The following is a 21,841-nucleotide window of genomic DNA, read 5'->3' on the forward strand; positions in this document are numbered from 1 at the left end:
GGACTGGAAGCTGTTTCCACAGACTTCCGGCCATGTTTGAATTCATGATGTCAGCATTTTACAAGGTCATATGATGGGGCATCATCACCATAAATTTCTTTCATTTCATCAAGAGTCTTATTGAATGCTCAAATTTTAATACAAAACTATTCAGTACTGTACCAAGTGGGTTTTTTTGAGATATAGATGGAAAATTTGGTAATTATTAAGCAAATTAAGCAATTATTATGCACAAATTTCAATCCAATACTAATTATGTCTGTGTATTGTTCCATGGTATATATGTACCAAATTTCATTATAATGTGATGATTAATTTATAAATAAATCAGTGGAAAGCAAATTAGGTAATTATTATGGATGTATATAAACTCAAAAATAATTAGATCGTCATTGTCTAAGAAATTCATTTAAATAAGATTAAAAGTACCTGAAATGTTGATAGAATTGCTGAAAACACTGAGCATCTATGTACCAAGAAATGATCATTAAAATCATATCATTGAAATGTGATTAGAACTTAAGATATCGACAGAATAGCCAAAAAATTATAATTGAAAACTAATCAGGTCTGTGCATTGTTCTAGAGTATCTGTCTACCAAGTTTCATTGGAATGTAATGATTAGTACTTCAGTGGAAAAGCCAAATATTGTCTAATTATGCAAATTAGGTAATCAATGAACATGGATATTAACCCAAAACCTATCAGGTCTGTGCATTGTCCTAAAGCATCAGTATGAACCAAGTCTCATTGAATTCTGACCACTTATAAAGATATATATATTAATAATATAATAAACAAATAAAAATGATAATCAATTGTTATTTGTCTATGTCTGGTTCAGACTTGTTTTGTACATCATTTTTGTAAAGCAGTGAGTCAAATGTTGGATTGGAATAGTTTATATATTTATTAAGCTAAAGTACTAGAATCATTAAAAAATAGAGAATTACAGAAATAAATGACATGACAGCATTCATAACTCCCTAATTCAAATGACAGCAAAATATTATACATAAACACCACAGACAAATATTCACAAATAATAAGCTTAAAAACAATAACAGAAACGTTTTAGAATAAAAAGACTATCAGACAAGTTCCTTTGGGAAAGGCAACAAGAATCTTAAGACAGAATTGATACAAAAGTGAAAAACACTTGTACCATACTTTCTTTTCACTTGATTTTCATCCAATATTATACAAGAAAGTATTTGTTCTGTTTTGCTCTTGAAAATAAAATACACTACTATGCTGCATTGTAATCAAATCTGTTTGTAAACAAACATAGCATGAAACATAAAACTTAAATGCTAGCATAATGTAAACCTTTTTAATTTTGAGATGTGAATGTTCTTCATAAAAAAAATTAAAGTAAATAGTTAGCAAAATTTTTTGTGATTCTTAAGACAAAGTCATAGTGACATTCGCTTGGATCCTGGGGGACACAGTGACTTTCTCTTGGATATTAGGGGGTCACAGTGAATTTAACTTGTATACTAGGTAGTCACAGTAAACTTTCACTGGGGTATGAGGGAGTCAATGATTGTTTTACTCAAAAATTTATATTGAAGAAAATAGTCATAATTTACAGTATCTAAAGAGGGGGGGGGACCTCAAAAAAAAAAAATGAAAATCTCAATATTCACAATAAATGTTAAAACAAAATCTGATATATTCGAAGAAGTATATAATATATACAATGTATTTGCATTGATATGGCATGGATTTATATGCCCCAATATAGCCATGATAAACAAAACTGTGGAAATGTTGATTTGCGTGATTATGATATTCAAAAACATGGTACAATGAATAACTTTTTTTAATTTTTTTTTTCATTTGATTTCAAAGTGTGTAATTTACAAGATTCTATTGTACTAAGTGTGGCATTTACAAGATTATATTGTACTAAGTGTGGCGTTTACAAGATTCTATTGTACTAAGTGTGGCATTTACAAGATTCTATTGTACTAAGTGTGGCGTTTACAAGATTCTATTGTACTAAGTGTGGTGTTTATAAGAGTATGACTAAGTGTGGTGTTTACAAGATTCTATTGTACTAAGTGTGGTGTTTACAAGATTCTATTGTACTGAGTGTGGCGTTTACAAGATTTTATTGTACTAAGTGTGGTGTTTACAAGATTCTGTTGTACTAAGTGTGACGTTTACGAGATTCTATTGTACTAAGTGTGATGTTTACAAGATTCTATTGTACGAAGTGTGGCATTTACAAGATTCTATTGTACTAAGTGTGGTGTTTACAAGATTCTATTGTACTAAGTGTGGTGTTTACAAGATTCTATTGTACTAAGTGTGGTGCTTACAAGATTCTATTGTACTAAGTGTGGTGCTTACAAGATTCTATTGTTCTAAGTGTGGTGCTTACATGATTCTATTGTACTAAGTGTGGTGCTTAAAGTGTGGTGTTTACAATACCTATTGTGTAAAGTGTAGCAGTTTACTAATCTGCATACACATAAAGAGACAAGTGTAGTGTTACAGGAATAAACAGGTGTCATGAACAATGCATAACGCATGACAATAAATAATATGAAAAAAAATCAAATATTCACTGGGTTGAATTTTAGTGGATTTGATGTTGCATGAAAATTCATTGATTTGTAAATAAAAACAGTACAGACCTAGATTAGAATATGCAAGGTGCGATATGCAATGAAAATCTTGTGGGAACTGCAAGATGATCACAAAATCTACTCTAAAAAATCTTAATGCAAATTATTGAATCTGTTAACCTTTTTTGGTAGTGTCCTTGACTAGGAAGTGAGTAATGCATGTACTTTGCATTTTGAATACGGTGAAAATCTCTCTCATTACTGTTTACACAATTAAACTGCTCCATGCACCCACTGTGTTCTCTTACACTATTGGTTAGAACTACTTATAATTGATGCCCACAGGAATAGGATCACTTTCCAGCATTTGTTGATTTCATAAGTTTGCTTCTTGTAAGATCACCATTGAATATATCACTGTATATGGCTATGAAAGTTACATCCTTTATCTTATACAAGTCCTTGGTACTACTTACAGGATACAAATTACTACGCATGGAACATATGTGATGAATTTCGTAAATAAAATTGAGTGTACAAAAAAAGATGAACAAATCAAATAGCAGATTGATCTACTATACATTACAGACCATGAAAGACATATTGAAATAATTATTAAGGCAGTTTGAGTCAAATTGTGCACTATTTGAGCAAGTTATTGAACATGTATGCAATGCATTATTGTAATGACACACTGGAATCAGTAAACTGAACGTTAATTTTATAACATTATTAGAATTTATTTTAATAATGTATGTCTTGAAGATCCCATGTCACCAACTAATATTTCAATATCTGTAAAAATATTTCACCATAGTGCAAAACTGAAAATTCTGATGACATTTTGAATTAAAAAAATAATTCAATGATTAACAAATTCATTTTCGATACTCAGAGGACATTCATAACAAAGAACATATGGTGAAAAAGTATGACTTGAACCTTTTTACCAAAAATCAGCTACTTGCTTTCTTGTATATGAAAGACAATGACCAGACACCCTATGTGTCCACCATTAGTAGTTAGATACTACTTTATTTCTTTTTTTCATTATGCCCTCAACAAAAAAACATATTTTTTTTTGCTACTCTAACATACATGAATTTGTCTATTTTTAGACTTGTCTAGTATCTTTTAGAAATCATAACAAGTAACACATCATTCTGATGCAATGTTAGAATATTATTTTTTAGAATATTATTTTTATTATAGGAATGCATTTCTAGATAAAAATTAGAATTCAAAACAGGCCGAGGATAAAATAGCTGACAGAGGCATATTCAGAACTTCCTAAACATGTGCTACAAGTGGTGGAATTCTTACTCTATGTTTTGTTATTGTATTCTATTGTATGTGAACAGTTTAAAATCTCAGATGGAATCAAAATGCAAATGTTAATATTACACACCTTACAACAAATATAAAAATGTATTTCATTCCAAAGTTTCAGAATATGATCAGCTGTTCACAGTACAAAGGTCATGACAATTTCTATTTACATAACAACAGATTAACCTATCGCACATAACACTGCATTTATGGACATGTTGATTCTTTTATCATTATTTGTAGCACTAAATGTAATGAGCAGGCATATGCAAATTACATGCAAATTAACGATGACAACAAAATGGCTCAGCACACATGAAACTTAACAGAACAGGATTTGATTTAATCTATGTGATGCATATTTTTCTATTTCACATTTGACTTAATTAACCCATACCTTTTACCAGTTCTTGCCAAAATAATAAAACAACCGTTGTATTTGTATAACAATTCAAACATGGTATTCCCATCAAAAGAATCTATTTTTATTAGCATATCTCATGACACAGGTCATCTGTATTTATAATTTCTTCAGCACCATCCGATTCTAGTCAGGAGATTTCTGACGACCTATAATTTAATGATAACTATAGTTGGTTTTTATCCCAATACATTCTTCCAAAAATTGGAATATGTACATACCAAATTTTACTTAATATACCGGTACTTTATTTTTAATTACAACAACAAAAATAGTAACCACAATTCTTCACTTTGTTGAGAAAGACTAAATACACAATCATATTTGCTAATTTTTAATTCTAGAAACTTCAGGAACAAAATAAATCCATCAGCATATTTTTTTTCTCTGAAATATTGGTGCAGTATTATGCTTTTTTTATGTACTTTTGAAAAATTATTTAGGATAATTTAGGATAATATTTAGGATAATTTTTAGGATAATTTTTAGACATCATTTTCTGTTGGCTATAGGATTTGATCCAAATTTAGAAAAAAAACCTGAAAAAATGTCTGTTTCCATGGTAACAGTTAACTTTGGGTTACAAATACAATATATAAAACGAATTTAGGATTTTCTTCAAAAGCCATTTTCTCATATTCTGAAATCAGTAAGGTACGAGAGATAACAATGACTAAGTAAATATTATGTGGATTCCTTTTCAGGATTTAATGGACCAGTTGCCATTTAAAATTACAGGACTTTTAAAAACAGCGTTATACTAAATACTTATTGGGATTAATATAATTGAAAACACGTTTTTTGTTTGAAATTCCACATTCCAGGCGTTTATACAACAGAGAATAAACTCACATGGGAGAAATGAATGATATATCAATTTAGAAATATTGGGAAATTGACAAAAATTGAAATTTGACAAGCCAGAATGACTTTGCTGAATATGTTAGTTATTCCTGAAATATATAAACTTGACAAACAAATACTATATAGGCATGTTATTGTGTTCTCTTCATTTCTGTTGTAGTTTTATTGCACTTGATATAATATGTAAATTAAATTGTGTTTTAGACTCATCAGGGCAATAGTGTCATGTCATGTGATCACACCATTGTCAGTTACAATGCCATTGTTATGTTGTAGGGCAATAGTGTCACATCATGTGATTACACCATTGTCAGTTATAATGCCATTGTTATGTTGTAGGGCAATAGTGTCACGTCATGTGATTACACCATTGTCAGTTACAATGCCATTGTTATGTTGTAGGGCAATAGTGTCACGTCATGTGATCACACCATTGTCAGTTATAATGCCATTGTTGTGTTGTAGGGCAATAGTGTCACGTAATATGATTACACCATTGTCAGTTACAATGCCATTGTTGTGTTGTAGGGCAAAAGTGTCATGTCATGTCATATGATTACACCATTGTCAGTTACAATGTCATTGTTGTGTTGTAGGGCAATAGTGTCACATCATGTGATTACACCATTGTCAGTTACAATGTCATTGTTGTGTTGTAGAGCAATAGTGTCACATCATGTGATTACACCATTGTCAGTTATAATGCCATTGTTGTGTTGTAGGGCAATAGTGTCACGCCATGTGATCACACCATTGTCAGTTATAATGCCATTGTTGTGTTGTAGGGCAATAGTGTCACACCATGTGATCACACCATTGTCAGTTATAATGCCATTGTTGTGTTGTAGGGCAATAGTGTCACGCCATGTGATCACACCATAGTCAGTTATAATGCCATTGTTGTGTTGTAGGACAATAGTGTCACGCCATGTGATCACACCATTGTCAGTTATAATGCCATTGTTGTGTTGTAGGCAAATAGTGTCACACCATGTGATCACACCATTGTCAGTTATAATGCCATTGTTGTGTTGTAAGGCAATAGTGTCACGTAATGTGATCACACCATTGTCAGTTATAATGCCATTGTTGTGTTGTAGGGCAATAGTGTCACATCATGTGATTACACCATTGTCAGTTATAATGCCATTGTTGTGTTGTAGGGCAATAGTGTCACGTAATGTGATCACACCATTGTCAGTTATAATGCCATTGTTGTGTTGTAAGGCAATAGTGTCACGTAATGTGATCACACCATTGTCAGTTATAATGCCATTGTTGTGTTGTAGGGCAATAGTGTCACATCATGTGATTACACCATTGTCAGTTATAATGCCATTGTTGTGTTGTAGGGCAATAGTGTCACGTAATGTGATCACACCATTGTCAGTTATAATGCCATTGTTGTGTTGTAGGGCAATAGTGTCACATCATGTGATTACACCATTGTCAGTTACAATGCCATTGTTATGTTGTGGGCAAGTTCAAATTGCATGCAAACAATGTATTTCACGACACACATAACAATGCTGAAGATGAAAGATGCTTATATTATAACCTTCATCCGATCACGATCATAGAATTCAATCACATTGAGCCAATGCATAAAAATGTGTGTAATTAAATGTTATATTCGTTGGAATTTACAAGATTATGAAATTGTCATGGTAATTAAAGTGTCACAAGTGAATGTGCGAGATACAGACACTGCTGCATATTCAACTTTTTCAAAAAATTAATGAGACAACGTTAATTTCAACCGAATCGGCATATAATGATATTGCTTATATAATTCTGTACTATGATTAGGGTCTTTCAGGAAAATGAGATTTCAAACAGGATTTCTTTGTGGAAAGATAAAAAACTTGACAATGGTGGTAAAATGGCTTTTAACAGCCTACCACTGTAGCTTTGTTCATTTCCACTTAATGACCAATATAACTAGAACGTGCAATGATTCATAAAATTGAACTTCAGACATTTCTAGAATCAAACCATTAACTAGAAATGCAAGCACTCTAAAAATTTGTGTTTTCCCCAACTACAAACAAACATTACAACGAATCATCTTGAAATCAAGAATAACCCAAGATGTCCATAAATGATTTAAAACATTAAGAAATACTAAAATACTTAGAGGTGCAGAGAATCTACAGACTAAAGACTCCAATAAACATGCATCACCATGCTTAATCTGGAGTTTTATTATTCTGATTCTGGGGCACAGTTTGGCCACCACTACAAACACATATCAAGTGCCCTGAATCTGAATCATTATTATTACACATCATGTTTGCTCTTACAACTTGTTTCTCTCTTTTCAAATAGTCTTAAAATATTGTTTTGTTTTTTGAAAAAAAATTGTTTTCCCCTTTGCAGAGTATCCACTATGAGGTACCAGTACTTGACCTGTGCTTAGCATTAGCAGTCTGGGATCTTGTCACGACTTTTTTGACCTCATCAGTATCTTTTGGAGTCTTTGTTTTTGTTATATCAAAGCAGTAGATGCCAAGGTGATCACAGATCTGAGTACACACTATGGTGGAGTATCGGAGTATATCAAACGATGCTAATATCTGTGAAAAGAAAAGAAACACTTGAAACAGTTGCTGACAAATATATATCAATACAATAGATACAACAAATCTGAATTCACACTATGTGGAGTATTAAAGTTAAGTATTTCTTGAGATATCTGTTAAACTTGGCAGATATTTATGTAAATTAGACATTAATATGCACAGATTTCAACCCTAAACCCAACACGCCTACGAATTAACCTGGAGATTCTATGTACCAAAATGAGTGAGTAGGAAAGATCTTAGGAAATTTGGAACAGCATCTTATGATGCATGTGTAGTATCTAAGAACATCTATGGTAAAATTCTAATTTATGCCACATGGTTATTAAAAGCTAACCCCATGATACATCACAAAACTAATGAAAAAAAAATGAAAACTAGATATTGACAGAAATTAATAATTTGTTGGTAAAAAGGACCATGTCTTTGGTTTAATTTTTGTTCAAGAATCAGTGATAATTTTATAATGTAAATGTTATTGTAAAATAAGATCGTAGTGCACTGATTTTACTGCTAGTGAAAATAATTTCCATGATTTTAACCCAAAACTAATCAGGTCTGTGCATTGTCTGATAGCATCTATGTAGCAAGTTTTATTGAAATTTGATGATTGATTCTTGAGGTATCCTTGGAACAATTATATTTACATGCACACCGAAAAGCTAACAGCAAAGAGTTCCATTGTGCACTGAAGTCAAAAATACTATAATAATGTATTAAGTGACTGATCTTAAGGTAGCGGGACTATTATTTGCATACTTGTTTTCATCTTCCAGTTGTGACTAAATGACTACAAATAGACCCAGGAAAGTATATATTTTTAGAATCGCCTGACTTCAAGCTTTTCACAAGTGTATTTTGCATGCCCGTATCCGCATTCTACGACGCGTTACTCAATCAAAGGTGAAAAATTACTTTTTCTGTAAAAAAAATAATTACGCATTTATGCTGGCAATATGAAGTATTTTTTTCACTTTTCCTAGTTGTGTAATAGTCAGGTAATGTGAATGTGTCTGGTCAGTTTTATTCAAGCAACGCGTTTTAAAAAATAGTGTGCTGAATTTCAATTACTGTTTTAGTCGCATTGCCCCCAACTCAAACCACAACTCGTTGGTAAATAATCGATGAAATAGTTTGTCTGGACACATTCAAGTTCCTCTCACTGTCACCTTAAAGCTGTGAAAATTTGGTGTTAATCCGACGACAATAAGTATACGTTATTTTTTGTTAAAGACCTTGTATTTTGAAAAACATAAACTCCTAGAAAACGTCCATGAAGTAACAGCAAAGATTTTCAAGCTTGTTTATCGGCACAATCAATTTGTTTTCCCATCAAGGTCTGTTTTAACATGTGTAGGGACATCCAAATGTGTAAGGCTATTGAAAACCAAAAAAATAAAGGAATGGGATAGCTATAATTGGATAAATTCGGCATATGAAAACACCAAAATCAATGATTTTTTTTCAGTGGCTGTGTGACCTTGTGTCTGACACATTCATATGCAAGTGACTAATCTGTGAAACAAACAGGGGCGGAGACAAACCACTCAAATGTTTGGAAACACTCATTGTGTGTCAGATAGCTACTGATAACACATCCTAACATTGCTTTGTCTTGAGTTTATCTTTGAAACTTATAGGCACACAGATTAAACCTGTGTTGCTGATTTTGGAAAACACTACTGAGGCTGCCTTGCTTCCTTTCAAAAAATCTACATTTTAACCAACTTACATGATATTCTATATTATGTTGACTTTATCACATGAAAGTTTATAGTGCATTTCATCAATTAATAAATAAATGTGAAAATCGTAATTTTCAACACAAATAATAGTCTTGCTACCTTAAAGAGCATTCAAGGTATCAAGACCATGTGAGGAAAACATACTTACCAACGCTACCCAAAGTAGATAATATTCACTGACTGGTGTATCAAAATACTGATTAAAAAATAACAATCCTGGAGCAATCAAAGCAGTGTCCAGGAAATACATTTCACTCTTCGTCATATGAGCAACCTGATAGAAACAGCAATGAATGATAACAAACAAACAAACAAACATACCTGGATGAGATGCATGGTAAGCTGTCAGTTGCAGCTGATGTTAGATCTAGAACAGTAAAACCTACACTGAGATGAATTTTAATTCAGTATTACTAAATCACAACAACTTTCAGATAAAGCACCACAGTCATCACAAAGCTAGTGTCTTGTTGAAACATACATGTATTTTACTCATGTTGTGAATGACACAAGACTGGTATCCCAACATTAGCTGTCACCATGACAACTATGGCACTTTAATCAACTTGATAGATAAATGGTAAAGATTAATTTTGAACCTGAGACATCAATATTTGTTTGATTTCTTCAATTCTCACATATCAATCTCTTGGATCTTATAAATCATTGCTTTCATCAAAGGGATTTTTCAACAACAAATTTCTTAATTATTAATTAGTTGTAGTTGTTTCAACATTCAATATTGATACAATTACGGTTATTTTCTACATTCCATAACAAATATTAATGATTTCCCAGAATTTAATTTAGTAACATAAATTAATAATGATTAATTAAATATTTAACCTGATTAAGCAGCAAGGATCTGGATATTAATCATAAAATACAACTTACCACAAGCTTGTTGGTGACTTTTGAAGCCACAATACCGAAGAATAGAAGATATAAACAAGTATTATTTTCATAAAGATGACTTGGTGATTTGGCCATAATCATTATTTGTAATAATAAGACAACGCCTATATGTATAACAGGTGCTATTGTACTTGTACCCTGCCAACAAAAATAACAAGTTTACATTAATATACTTTCCTTATAATACTTTATATTACTACAAGAACAAACAAGACATGAATGCCACACTCCCCATCATTTGCTTATAAAATACTCAAGTTAAAAAAATACATGGAACATCTGTAAACAGGTGAATTAATATGTACCGGTACTCTAGGTTGGTACAACTCATCATAAAGCGATTTCCCTTAATCTAGTATTGTACTGAAAACTTCCATTGACCCAGGTTCAAAATCTCAGAGTACACAAGTGTAACCAAACTATGTCTCATACATGTACATGTATACATGCTCAAGAAACTGCATTCATAAATCTGAGTAAACCTTGATGTACCTTTAATAACAACTTGACTTCTTTGTTAATTACCGGGACCTGGGTTTGTTTCAGTATCACCAGTATATTTCCTATCAAAATGTACCCCTGACCCCCTCTACAGTTTCCACTGAAATTCGTAATGGTACGACCCATTTATCCACTCCGCTGAAAACTGAAGCTACCTGTATATTTAGACCACATGTGTTGATATGCCTGACCAAGATTTATAAACAGTAACTGCACAGTCTTTTCACTGATCTTCAACTTTGTGACATGGTATTTCAGTGATGGCTCTTTATAATGGAATGCATATTTTACAGTTTGAAGATATAATATACAACAACATTTCTGACCACTTTTTTCAAGATTTCAGTGTTAACAAAAAACGAGACTGTAGTCCATTTCTGTCACTGATTCAGATCAAGGTCATGACATCACTAAAAACCCTAGCATTACATCTAACCTAATTATTTATTCTGAGCATGCTCATTTGTTTTTTGGATGAATAGACCCACTTAGGATTTTCAGATCTGAAAAAAAAATTATGTGCATATTCAACAGAGACTTGTTCATCAACCTGCAAAGTTTCATTGATATCTGCTGTCGAATTTCTGAGAAAATGTTGGAGATGTAAAGAAAGGTGGAGGAACAGAAAGCAGAAATTAGAAACTATAGTCTACCTTTCAGTCTGCGCCTGAACGGGTACTAAAAATGGTGAGGGTTGTCACAACGTTGGTACCACACACACACACACACACACACACACACACACGCACACACACACACACACTGATTGTGATTTTAAGGGCAATCTTAGCCGAACGGATCACCCACAATTGTTAACCTGATGAGAAGCTTTCCCATATTGATACTCAGTGATAATACTCATAGTGAGTATGAGAAGTAGGAATTCAGCTAGAAAATTATTTAATTGTGAATAGTAACTATAACTATCTGAAAAAAGTATTGGACAGGCTAATAAATAATAAACCACATACCGCCACAGTTGAACCATTTTTACCAATTCCTCCACTAAGTATGGCACTAAAATGCATGAATCCTGACATAACGGCAGCCATGGATGAACCCAATACTGCCACATGCTTCAACTCAAGCCCCAGAACAGGAATCTTTGGAGAAACAAGCCATGCATGGCACAGTTTCCGTTAGTTATCAAATTTAAGATATATAGTTTTGTTTATACTAATATAGCTGGAATATAACCATGTCAGGAATATGATTTTTTAACATTAAAATGATTGACATTTGTATCTGATCGTCAAACAAGTACTTGTCCATATTGAGAGATATTGCTCTGGAACAGCATTCAAAATCAGCCATTTTGAATACATGTATATATATAACATGATGTATAACGAATATAAACAAGCAGCCTATCGGCTGAGATAGCTCCGCTGTTAGCAATGCACATTTCAATTAAAGAACTGAAGATATCATTAGAAAATGAACAATATGTATAGTATCAAAGCAATCGGACTTGCAGTTTTTAACAAGAAGTCAAAAATATCACTTTTTACCAAAAATATCAAAGCAATCAGACTATTGGTTTTTTACAAGAAGTCGAAAATATCACTTTTTACCAAAAATGACAAAAATATTCACCAAAATTATAGAATCGAAGATATCATCACGAAATGAACAAATCTGAGAAAGGTCTACATGTAATATCTAAATATGTAATATCAAAGCAATCAGACTATTGGTTTTTTACAAGAAGTCGAAAATATCACTTTTTACCAAAAATTACAAAAATATTCACCAAAATTAGAGAATTGAAGACATCATCACAAAATGAACAAATCTGAGAAAGGTCCACATGTAGTACCTATATATGTAATATCAAAGCAATCAGACTTGTGGTTTTTAACAAGAAGTCGAAAATATCACTTTTTACCAAAAATTACAAAAATATTCACCAAAATTAGAGAATTGAAGATATCATCACGAAATGAACAAATCTGAGAGAGGTTCACATGTAGTACCTATATATGTAGTATCAAAGCAATTGGACTTGCGGTTTTTAACAAGAAGTTAAAAATATTACTTTTTACCAAAAATGATAAAAATATTCACCAAAATTAGAGAATTAAAGATATCATTACAAAATGAACAAATCTGAGAGAGGTCCACATGTAGTACCTATATATGTAATATCAAAGCAATTGCACTTGCGGTTTTTAACAAGAAGTCGAAAATATCACTTTTTACCAAAAATGACAAAAATATTCACCAAAATTAGAGAATTGAAGATATCAACATGAAATGAACAAACCTAAGAGAGGTCTACCCAAGGTACATATACACCAAGTATTAAAGCATTCAGGCTTGTAGTTTTCAAGAAGAAGTCAAAAAAGTAAAACATTGACACGGACGACGACGACGGACAATCACTCATATGATAAGCTCCGCTCGACAAAGTCGACAGCGGAGCTAAAAATTTGAATATAATCTAAAATCCCAATCATTAAAACAAAATGGCCGCCAGTCAGCCATTTTGAATTCAATCTGAAAAATAAAATGCATCAAGAACCCGTAATGTCTAATGTATGTACCAAGTTTGAATGAAATCCATCCAGAAATGCCAGAAATGCTTGATATTTGATGATTTTTTAGCACAAAAATGACCACCATTCAGCCATTTTGAATAGGATCGTCAAACCAATATATCTGTTTATCTATGACGTGATGTATAATGAATATTTAAAATTTGAATATAATCAGTCAAACCAAGTCGGAGATATGGGTCTAGAAGCCCATTCATTAAAACAAAATGGCCGCCAGACAGCCATTTTGAATCCGATCTGAAAAATAAATGATGTGCATCAGGAACCTGTAATGTCTAATATATGTACCAAGTTTGAACGAAATCCATCCATAAATGCCAGAAATGCTTGATATTTGATGTTTTTTAGCACAAAAATGGCCACCATTTGGCCATTTTGAATAGAATCGTCAAACCAATATATCTGTCTATCTATGACATGATGTATAATGAATATTTAAAATTTGAACATAATCAGTGAAAGCAAGTCAGAGATATGGCACGAGAACCACATTCATTAATACAAAATGGCCGCCAGTCGGTCATTTTGAATCTTATCTGAAAAACAAAATTATTTGCATCAAGGTCCCATAATGTCTAATGTATATACCAAGTTTAAACAAAATCCATCTGTAAACAGCCGAGAAATGCTTGATTTTTAAGATTTTTTAGCACCAAAATGGCCGCCATTCAACCATCTTAAATCAGATCGTAAAACAAAATGATGTGCATCAAGGTTCTAAAATGTCTAATGTATATACCAAATTTGAACAAAATCCATCTGTAAACAGTCGAGAAATGCTTGATTTTGATGATTTTTAGCACAAAAATGGCCGCCATTCGGCCATCTTGAATCAAATCGTGAAACAAATTGACGTGCATATGTATAATATCATGTATGATGTATGTGTGAAGTTTGATTGTGATTGGTTCAGGCATTTCTAAGATACAGGTCCGAACGCACGCACAAACGCACGCACACACACACACACAGGCACGCACGCACGCACGGACACACGGAGGTCAAAACATAAGTCCCCGTTTTCGAACTGCGTCCAAACGGGGACTAATAAAAACATGTTAACCCTTCGACTGCAAGATATTTTTCCCGGCCAAAATTCAGGATTACTATATTAACATTTTGTAAAACTGTACCTAAATTTCATCATAATTTCGAACCACACAGACAGTTTTCTTCAGTTTTTTGGCAATTTTTATCAACATTTTATATGGGGGGGGGGCTGTAGAAAATCATTTTGTGGATGTGACAAAAGTTGACAATGATGCTCAAAGGATTAATATGTTGCTACAAATTACATAAAAATACATAACACATAAAAGAGTATCTCCAGAATATGTGCTGTAATTATTTCTGACGTTGAAATAGCCTGAAGTATTTGCAACCAGGATGCAGATATTTGCTTGTGCAGTTTCCAATCAAAACATTAATCAAAGGTACATGTACATATCTGAAAGCACATGTATACCACAAAATTAATTGCATGCTGGAGCATTGAAGTAGAAGTTGTTTATAATTTAATTTACATTATACTTTTTGAGTTGTATGAAATACTTACCCTGGTAGCCCAAAATAATGGCCCAAATATGCCTGATAATAGATAGATGAATATGATAAGGAACTGAGCTTCTGTCACATCTAATCTGTAATAATAAAAGACACTCTGTCAGCTCATCAGTGTATTTTCACCATGATACAATAAATCACAATTATCTGCATATGATACAAATGATGCACATGGTGGTTCCACACAGTAAATAACTAATGTCGTGGCTCCACACAGTAAATAATTCATGTCGTGGCTCCACACAGTAAATAATTCATGTCGTGGCTCCACACAGTAAATAACTCATGTCGTGGCTCCACACAGTAAATACCTCATGTTGTGGCTCCACACAGTAAATAACTCATGTCGTGGCTCCACACAGTAAATACCTCATGTTGTGGCTCCACACAGTAAATAACTCATGTCGTGGCTCCACACAGTAAATAACTCATGTCGTGGCTCCACACAGTAAATAACTCATGTCGTAGCTCCACACAGTAAATAACTAATGTTGTGGCTCCACACAGTAAATAACTCATGTCGTAGCTCCACACAGTAAATAACTCATGTCGTGGCTCCACACAGTAAATAACTCATGTCGGAGCTCCACACAGTAAATAACTCATGTCGTGGCTCCACACAGAAAATAACTTGTGTCGTAGCTCCACACAGTAAATAACTAATGTTGTGGCTCCACACAGTAAATAACTCATGTCGTAGCTCCACACAGTAAATAACTCATGTCGTGGCTCCACACAGAAAATAACTTGTGTCGTAGCTCCACACAGTAAATACTATGGCCACTCAAGGAAAATTACATGTTTTTTGACCCAAAGAATTAATAATAATATTTTTAAAAGGAATTACATGTTCTGCCAAGAATTGATGTAACTCGTGAAAACAATAAAAAGTCATAATTTTTTGAGTAAATAATTTTATGATTTTAATGGATTTTTCAAACATGGCTTGATAGGAAATATTTATTTATTTATTTTGATATATAATTCCAGATTGAGGAATCATTAAGAACAATACTTTTTTGAGTATATGCCAAATTTTGCTCTTTAATAATTGCATTTAGTATTATAAGGATTAGTAATATGTTGTAAAAATATATAACTTGTTTAATTTAAGAATATAATTCATATGTTTAATAGCCATTGCAAACGTCAAAAGTCTGATTCTAACCATGTGACTTGCACAACTAAGTACATTGAAGAATCATCCACCTGTTAAGCATGTCTCCCATGACAGCTTGATTTTTCACCTTGGTATTTTTCGTATGTACATTTAAGTTTTTGCTGGAGTATCTCTGTACCTTTGCTGGGGACTCAATCCATCCAACAACAGATCAATATTCTGCTAGCATGGACAACACATAATTGAAATTATCTATTATGAATTGTGTTCTTTGTATCAGCAATTGGTGGAGCAATTGGTGGAGCAATCGGTGGAGCAATCGGTGGAGCAATTGGTGGAGCAATTGGTGGAGCAATTGGTACACTCATATTGAACTTCATTCAATGATATTATTTAGTTAAATTGCATGAAAAGAGGGGACTAGTGGTGAAAAGGTTAACCATGATAATAAGTTTACTGGTACTAATAATAAATTCAACATGTAAACACTTACTTTCCAAATTTTAATTCTCCTGATACATAGGCTTGCCAGTGCGCTGTGTAAAATAAGAAAACTCCAACGGAAATCATGTACATCAGCCAGCCTGGATGAAAACCAAGTTGCAGTGCACATCCCGTTGCTATACCAACATAAACTAGTAGAAAACAATAAATAAGTATCATGTATTAAACAGTGAAACACATCATTCAGTATAAACAGTAGAATTCTCTAAACTGAACCCAGTCTGCACTATGTACCTGTCTAAACTAAACCCAGTCTGAACCAAATTCCTGTAAACTGAACCCAGTTTAAACTAAATACCTATGTAAACTGAACCCAGTCTGAACCATAATACCTATCTAAACTAAGCCCAATTTAAACTAAATACCCATCTAAACTGAAGTCAAGTCTAAACCAGATAGCTATTTAAAATGAACTCAGTATAAACTATCCAAACAAAACACTTGTACACTCATTCAGGCCATTAGGACTAAGGTTTTCAGTTAAGATAGTATACATCATAAAAAACAAGATGATGATACCGTACTCGACCGTGTTCCGAAGAATTGCATCTGTACAACACAGCATTCTGATTGGTTAATAACATACTTGACCAATTAGGTCGAAGAACATTGTTGCAGGTCAAATTATACAAATACAATATGGCGGAAAGTGCTTTTCATCGAGAATTTGCGTACGAGGCAACACATTCATCAGTGGAGATAATGATTAAGATTTTGACTTCTACTGTGTTCCAACAGGCTCTAATATTTTTAATCTCGAAAATTCAGGTGGTAGGTATTAATATTGTAAAAATGATGATGCAACTCGTTATACATGTAGTCGTTATATCCCCCTCAATCTGTCACATGGTGAATTAAAATTGTCGAGTACGGTATATTGCTATATATGTAAGTGCAGTAAAGTTATAGATTGTTACAAATTCACTGATTGCAAAAATCAACTCAATTGGTCACACTTATCTTGCAAAGATATGCTGAGGAAATCAGGTCATTGACCTCATTACTACACTTTCCTATTTTATGGGTTAACTAATAGCCGTTAACAGAGCAGAGCAGAGCAGAGCAGAACAGAGCAGAACAGAACAGAACAGAACAGAACAGAACAGAACAGAACAGAACATCGTTTCATTAGCACCTTAACAAAAGTAATAATGCTATATGAAAACTTTTAATACATGAAAGTGGTTTTAATTTACATTGAAAGTGTCCACAGTGAGCATATCTGATACGTTTTCTTATAATAATTTTTTTTTATATAAATATTCGCAAAAATACTGAAAATTTGCAGTATCTGTCCTTTCAACAACAAAAATCCCAAGCTACTTACCAGTTGATACGGAATCACAGCCATGATCAAACAGCTCCCCCAACGGTGAACTGGTATGTGTTCTTCTCGCTTGTTTACCATCGATTGCATCTAACGTTTGATATGCAAATAAACCCAAAGCTACTTGGATATACACCCAGCTTGGAGCCTAAAAAAAACACCAGAATCGTTTTCAGCTGTGTTTTATTCATACTAAGTAAATGAGGGTGTTGTACCTTTCGGCTCTGAACAAACTGGATTGAACTCGGGCGGAATCGGATTATGTTCACCCCAACCATGTGATATTCTCCTGTTAATCAGTGGAAGAAGCAGGAGTTCCGCTCCAATAAAATGCTGTCATGTAAACATAGCATATGTTAATTACAAATACCTGTAGGTAAAATATAATAGTCAGCCAAAAAAGCTTTTAAACTGAAATATCAAAATCTTCCTTTCATGGCAGCATTTATTTATGTATTTATTGTTAATTCAAAAGTACAGATTCAAAAAAGTGCTTTTTTCAAATATGAAATTGATTGCTGAGTTCTGCGACTTAGTGCGTGACACTATAATGTCACTGTTTAATTTTCTTGTTGTCAAGAATATTGGCTTGCAAATGTATTTTGATGTTGTGAGAATTTTTTAAAATGCTGTTCCCAAAACAGACATGACCTCACCATGATAATATCCAAAAACTGTTATTATAACGATAAGTAAAAATTTTACGATGTTAACATTTTCCCCTCATATACCCTGCCTATATAATCTATGACGACTGAGACTCATTAATTTGCACTACAATTTTTAGAAACGTAGGTTTGTCTGGTGATTTTGTTTCTCATTTCATGCAAGATCTTCATCCCATATCACACATTTGCTTACCAGTACTCTCATTCTATAAATCCTGGGAACAATGTAAGCAAATGCCCACATACAATATGATGGTGGACTATTTATACCATAGGTTACTTAGTTCAACTGTATCTATCCTGTTACCACTAACATAAGAGACCTTCTCACAGCACAGTGTAAACAGTGTCTATTGATTCCATCATAATGAAATAATTTCAGGAATTGGTGGACTAACTACAGTAAATAATGGCGAGTTGGGAAAGTGATGACCAACCACAAATCTTCATAGGCTTTCTAAATTATGTGCAATTTATCATTGCATGGAACGAAGGCAGGTGCCTGATAGCCACTGCAGTCACCATGTTTGAATTGGAATGAGATTCATTCAAAATATAACTCACTGTTGATGACATAGTCCCCGTTGGAATTAAGGGAATGTTATTCATGCCAAAAATAAAGTGATACGAACCAAAAAGGTAAAGATGCTGGTTCGTGGGCACTTGGGAATAAACTATTTTTTTTTTGCTTTTTATCACCCAGATATTCTTGCAACATTATGAATAGAGGAACATACCCAAAAAAACGATTTTAAAATATAGAAAACGGATACAATCAATTGTACAAGCTCTTACAATTGTGTCCAGGCGTATATTTAGCATGTTTTGTTTTGTTTGTTGACTACAAAATTGTCAAGCTATATGATATATTCAATATTCAAATAGGCTCAGATGTCCTTTTGTTCGTAGAGACATCGCCGAAAAACATGTAGTTTCAAAATTTCAAGTCAACCTGACAAAAACTTTGAGAGCTAAATAAGGTTTAATTTCTCTGACCAACCAGAAAACATGAACGAGGATAATGCCCGTTTTACGAAGGTGACATTTATCGTCCACAAAAATGGCTATCGCATCACGACTAAATGCCCAAATCCACCATAATGCTGATGTTCAATCATCACATAAAAAATAAAATAAATATATTCACAATTTGAGGGAAATGGTCGATAAATCATTTGCGAAGTCAGAACCTTGAATGAAAACTGTCATGGCGTCATGTTATCAATTCCACTGAGGGAGGGACACAATGGATTACGTAAAGCCGATGAGATATTCATACAGTTATATAAACATAGTGATTGCAATTAGGTGGTTTGAGTATAAATTTACCTTTCCTCAAACCTTTGTATAATACATTTTTTCGCGATCCCGAAGAAATTAACTATGCGAAGCCCAACACTATTCCAGTTTCAGTTAGACCAAGCACGAACAGAACAAAAGAAATTGTGGCCTTGTCTTGTGCGAAAACTAAATCGCACTATCGGGCCTTCATCCTACATGAAAACAAATAAAAAATCAAATTATTTCACTGTATACCATTGCCAGGCTAGAAGTTGTCGACATGTTGCGAGATAAGGGTGAAAAAGTTTACTCATCATTTATAATATTTTTTTTTATATTTCACTTGCATGCTGGAAGCACCTACGCGTTGTCTGATTTTTTGTAGTTTGCGAGGCTAGTTGATCATGCTTGAAGTAAACATGGCGACAGGACAGGAAGTCACACATCGCCGCACCTTACTGAGGCCAGAAACTCATTTGCATATATCATCAACAGTGACCTGTCAATCAAGGAGTAACGTAAACAAACTTTCGAGACTTTTGATCACATACACGTACCTCGGTTTACTATACTTTAAAATCATTTTTCTGAGTATGTTCCAACATGACTGTTTGGGGAAGAAAATAAACTACATATGCTACTCATGCATTTTTTTTTGTATCCAAAAGGCTCATGTACAGAGATATAGTAGTATGGTCAAAAAACATGCAGTCAAGCATCTTTGATCAGATTGTAAAACTAAATGGACTAATAAATATAGATACTGTATTTTCTATATTAGAAGTGTATGTATATGACAATATTGTGGCTATGGTGAAAAAAGGTACATTTCAATGATCTAGAATATAATAATGCAATTTGTGGTTTATACAAGCATGTGCTTCTATTCGCAATGCACTTCTGAGTAAATTCTAAGAATAAACACTGGTTTGAGTTCCTTTTGAACCCCCTAGCCCTAATTCTACCCCTAACCAGCACTCCCAAACTTAACTAGATATGCCCCTCTTAAAGACACTTATAGTTATCTAGAGGGAGCATATACAATTGATTTTGGGGGGCTTGGGATGAGGATGAGGATACAAAGGGAACTCTTTCCGGTTTGTTGACTACAGTGTAAAAGTTGCATGACTCCAAAGTACATTGCAAGTTTAAAGATTATTAAATACAGTTTTAAATTAAATACTTTTTTCTACAACGTGGCAAACGAGTGTTGTAACGTGGACTGGCTGTAGGTTTAAAGTCCAGTCATGAGTTCAATACAACACAAACAGCGACCTCATTTTTTCCATCTGCTACCCTTACAAAATGAATACAGACTAGTGCACTCACCTCTTCTGTCGCTGTTGGACAGTACATATACACAATCGTAGATGTCAATATATTTATCAGAAGTCCCATACTGGTAATCGTGTTCGGTGCAATTGTTTCAGGGATTTTCTCGACTAACCATCGCCAGAAAGGTTGCATCACTGGCTCGGTGATCGACGTTCCATGGGAAGAGTACTTGTGTTCTGACAATCGTTTGAGTTGTGCAATGTCTAATATTCCAGCCATCGTGTATGTTTATGGTTAAGTTAAACTACAACTGTAGCGTAGGTTATGATTATGTTGAGATAATTGATGTCAAATAACAACAAAAATACTCATTTACAGAACAGCTATCGGGATCTACAATACGCAGGGTCATCACGGAGTCCAATCAGTGACACCTGGCATTAGACCACTTAGCACTTCCATAATTAATAAAAAATATATAAATTTATATATTATTAGCCAGAAAAACTTCAAGTAATGGGGAGTATTAATAATATAATATAGTAGAATTTTTATTAACTCATAGAAGACAGAATAAGCAATGTGTTTTCCTAAACCACTGCTGGAGCTGT

The 21,841-nt window shown here is 33.3% G+C and overlaps 1 protein-coding gene across 1 annotated transcript; it reads right to left on the reverse strand.

Moving 5' to 3' along the window:
- Positions 1–887: 887 nt before the first annotated feature.
- Positions 888–21,638, reverse strand: LOC100367281 (cholinephosphotransferase 1-like). The gene is made up of 8 exons (XM_002738908.4): positions 21,285–21,638; positions 18,007–18,154; positions 16,669–16,810; positions 15,048–15,132; positions 11,906–12,037; positions 10,413–10,571; positions 9,667–9,792; positions 888–7,767 (listed from the first exon to the last, which is right to left on the reverse strand). The coding sequence occupies exons 1-8, from the start codon at positions 21,507–21,509 to the stop codon at positions 7,579–7,581; spliced, it is 1,206 nt and encodes a 401-aa protein (XP_002738954.1). The 5' UTR covers positions 21,510–21,638; the 3' UTR covers positions 888–7,578.
- Between the last annotated feature and the right edge of the window lie 203 nt (positions 21,639–21,841).

Source organism: Saccoglossus kowalevskii, chromosome 1 (genome assembly GCF_978046115.1).
Source record: "Saccoglossus kowalevskii chromosome 1, keSacKowa6.1, whole genome shotgun sequence".
In the NCBI taxonomy this organism is placed as follows: domain Eukaryota; kingdom Metazoa; phylum Hemichordata; class Enteropneusta; family Harrimaniidae; genus Saccoglossus; species Saccoglossus kowalevskii.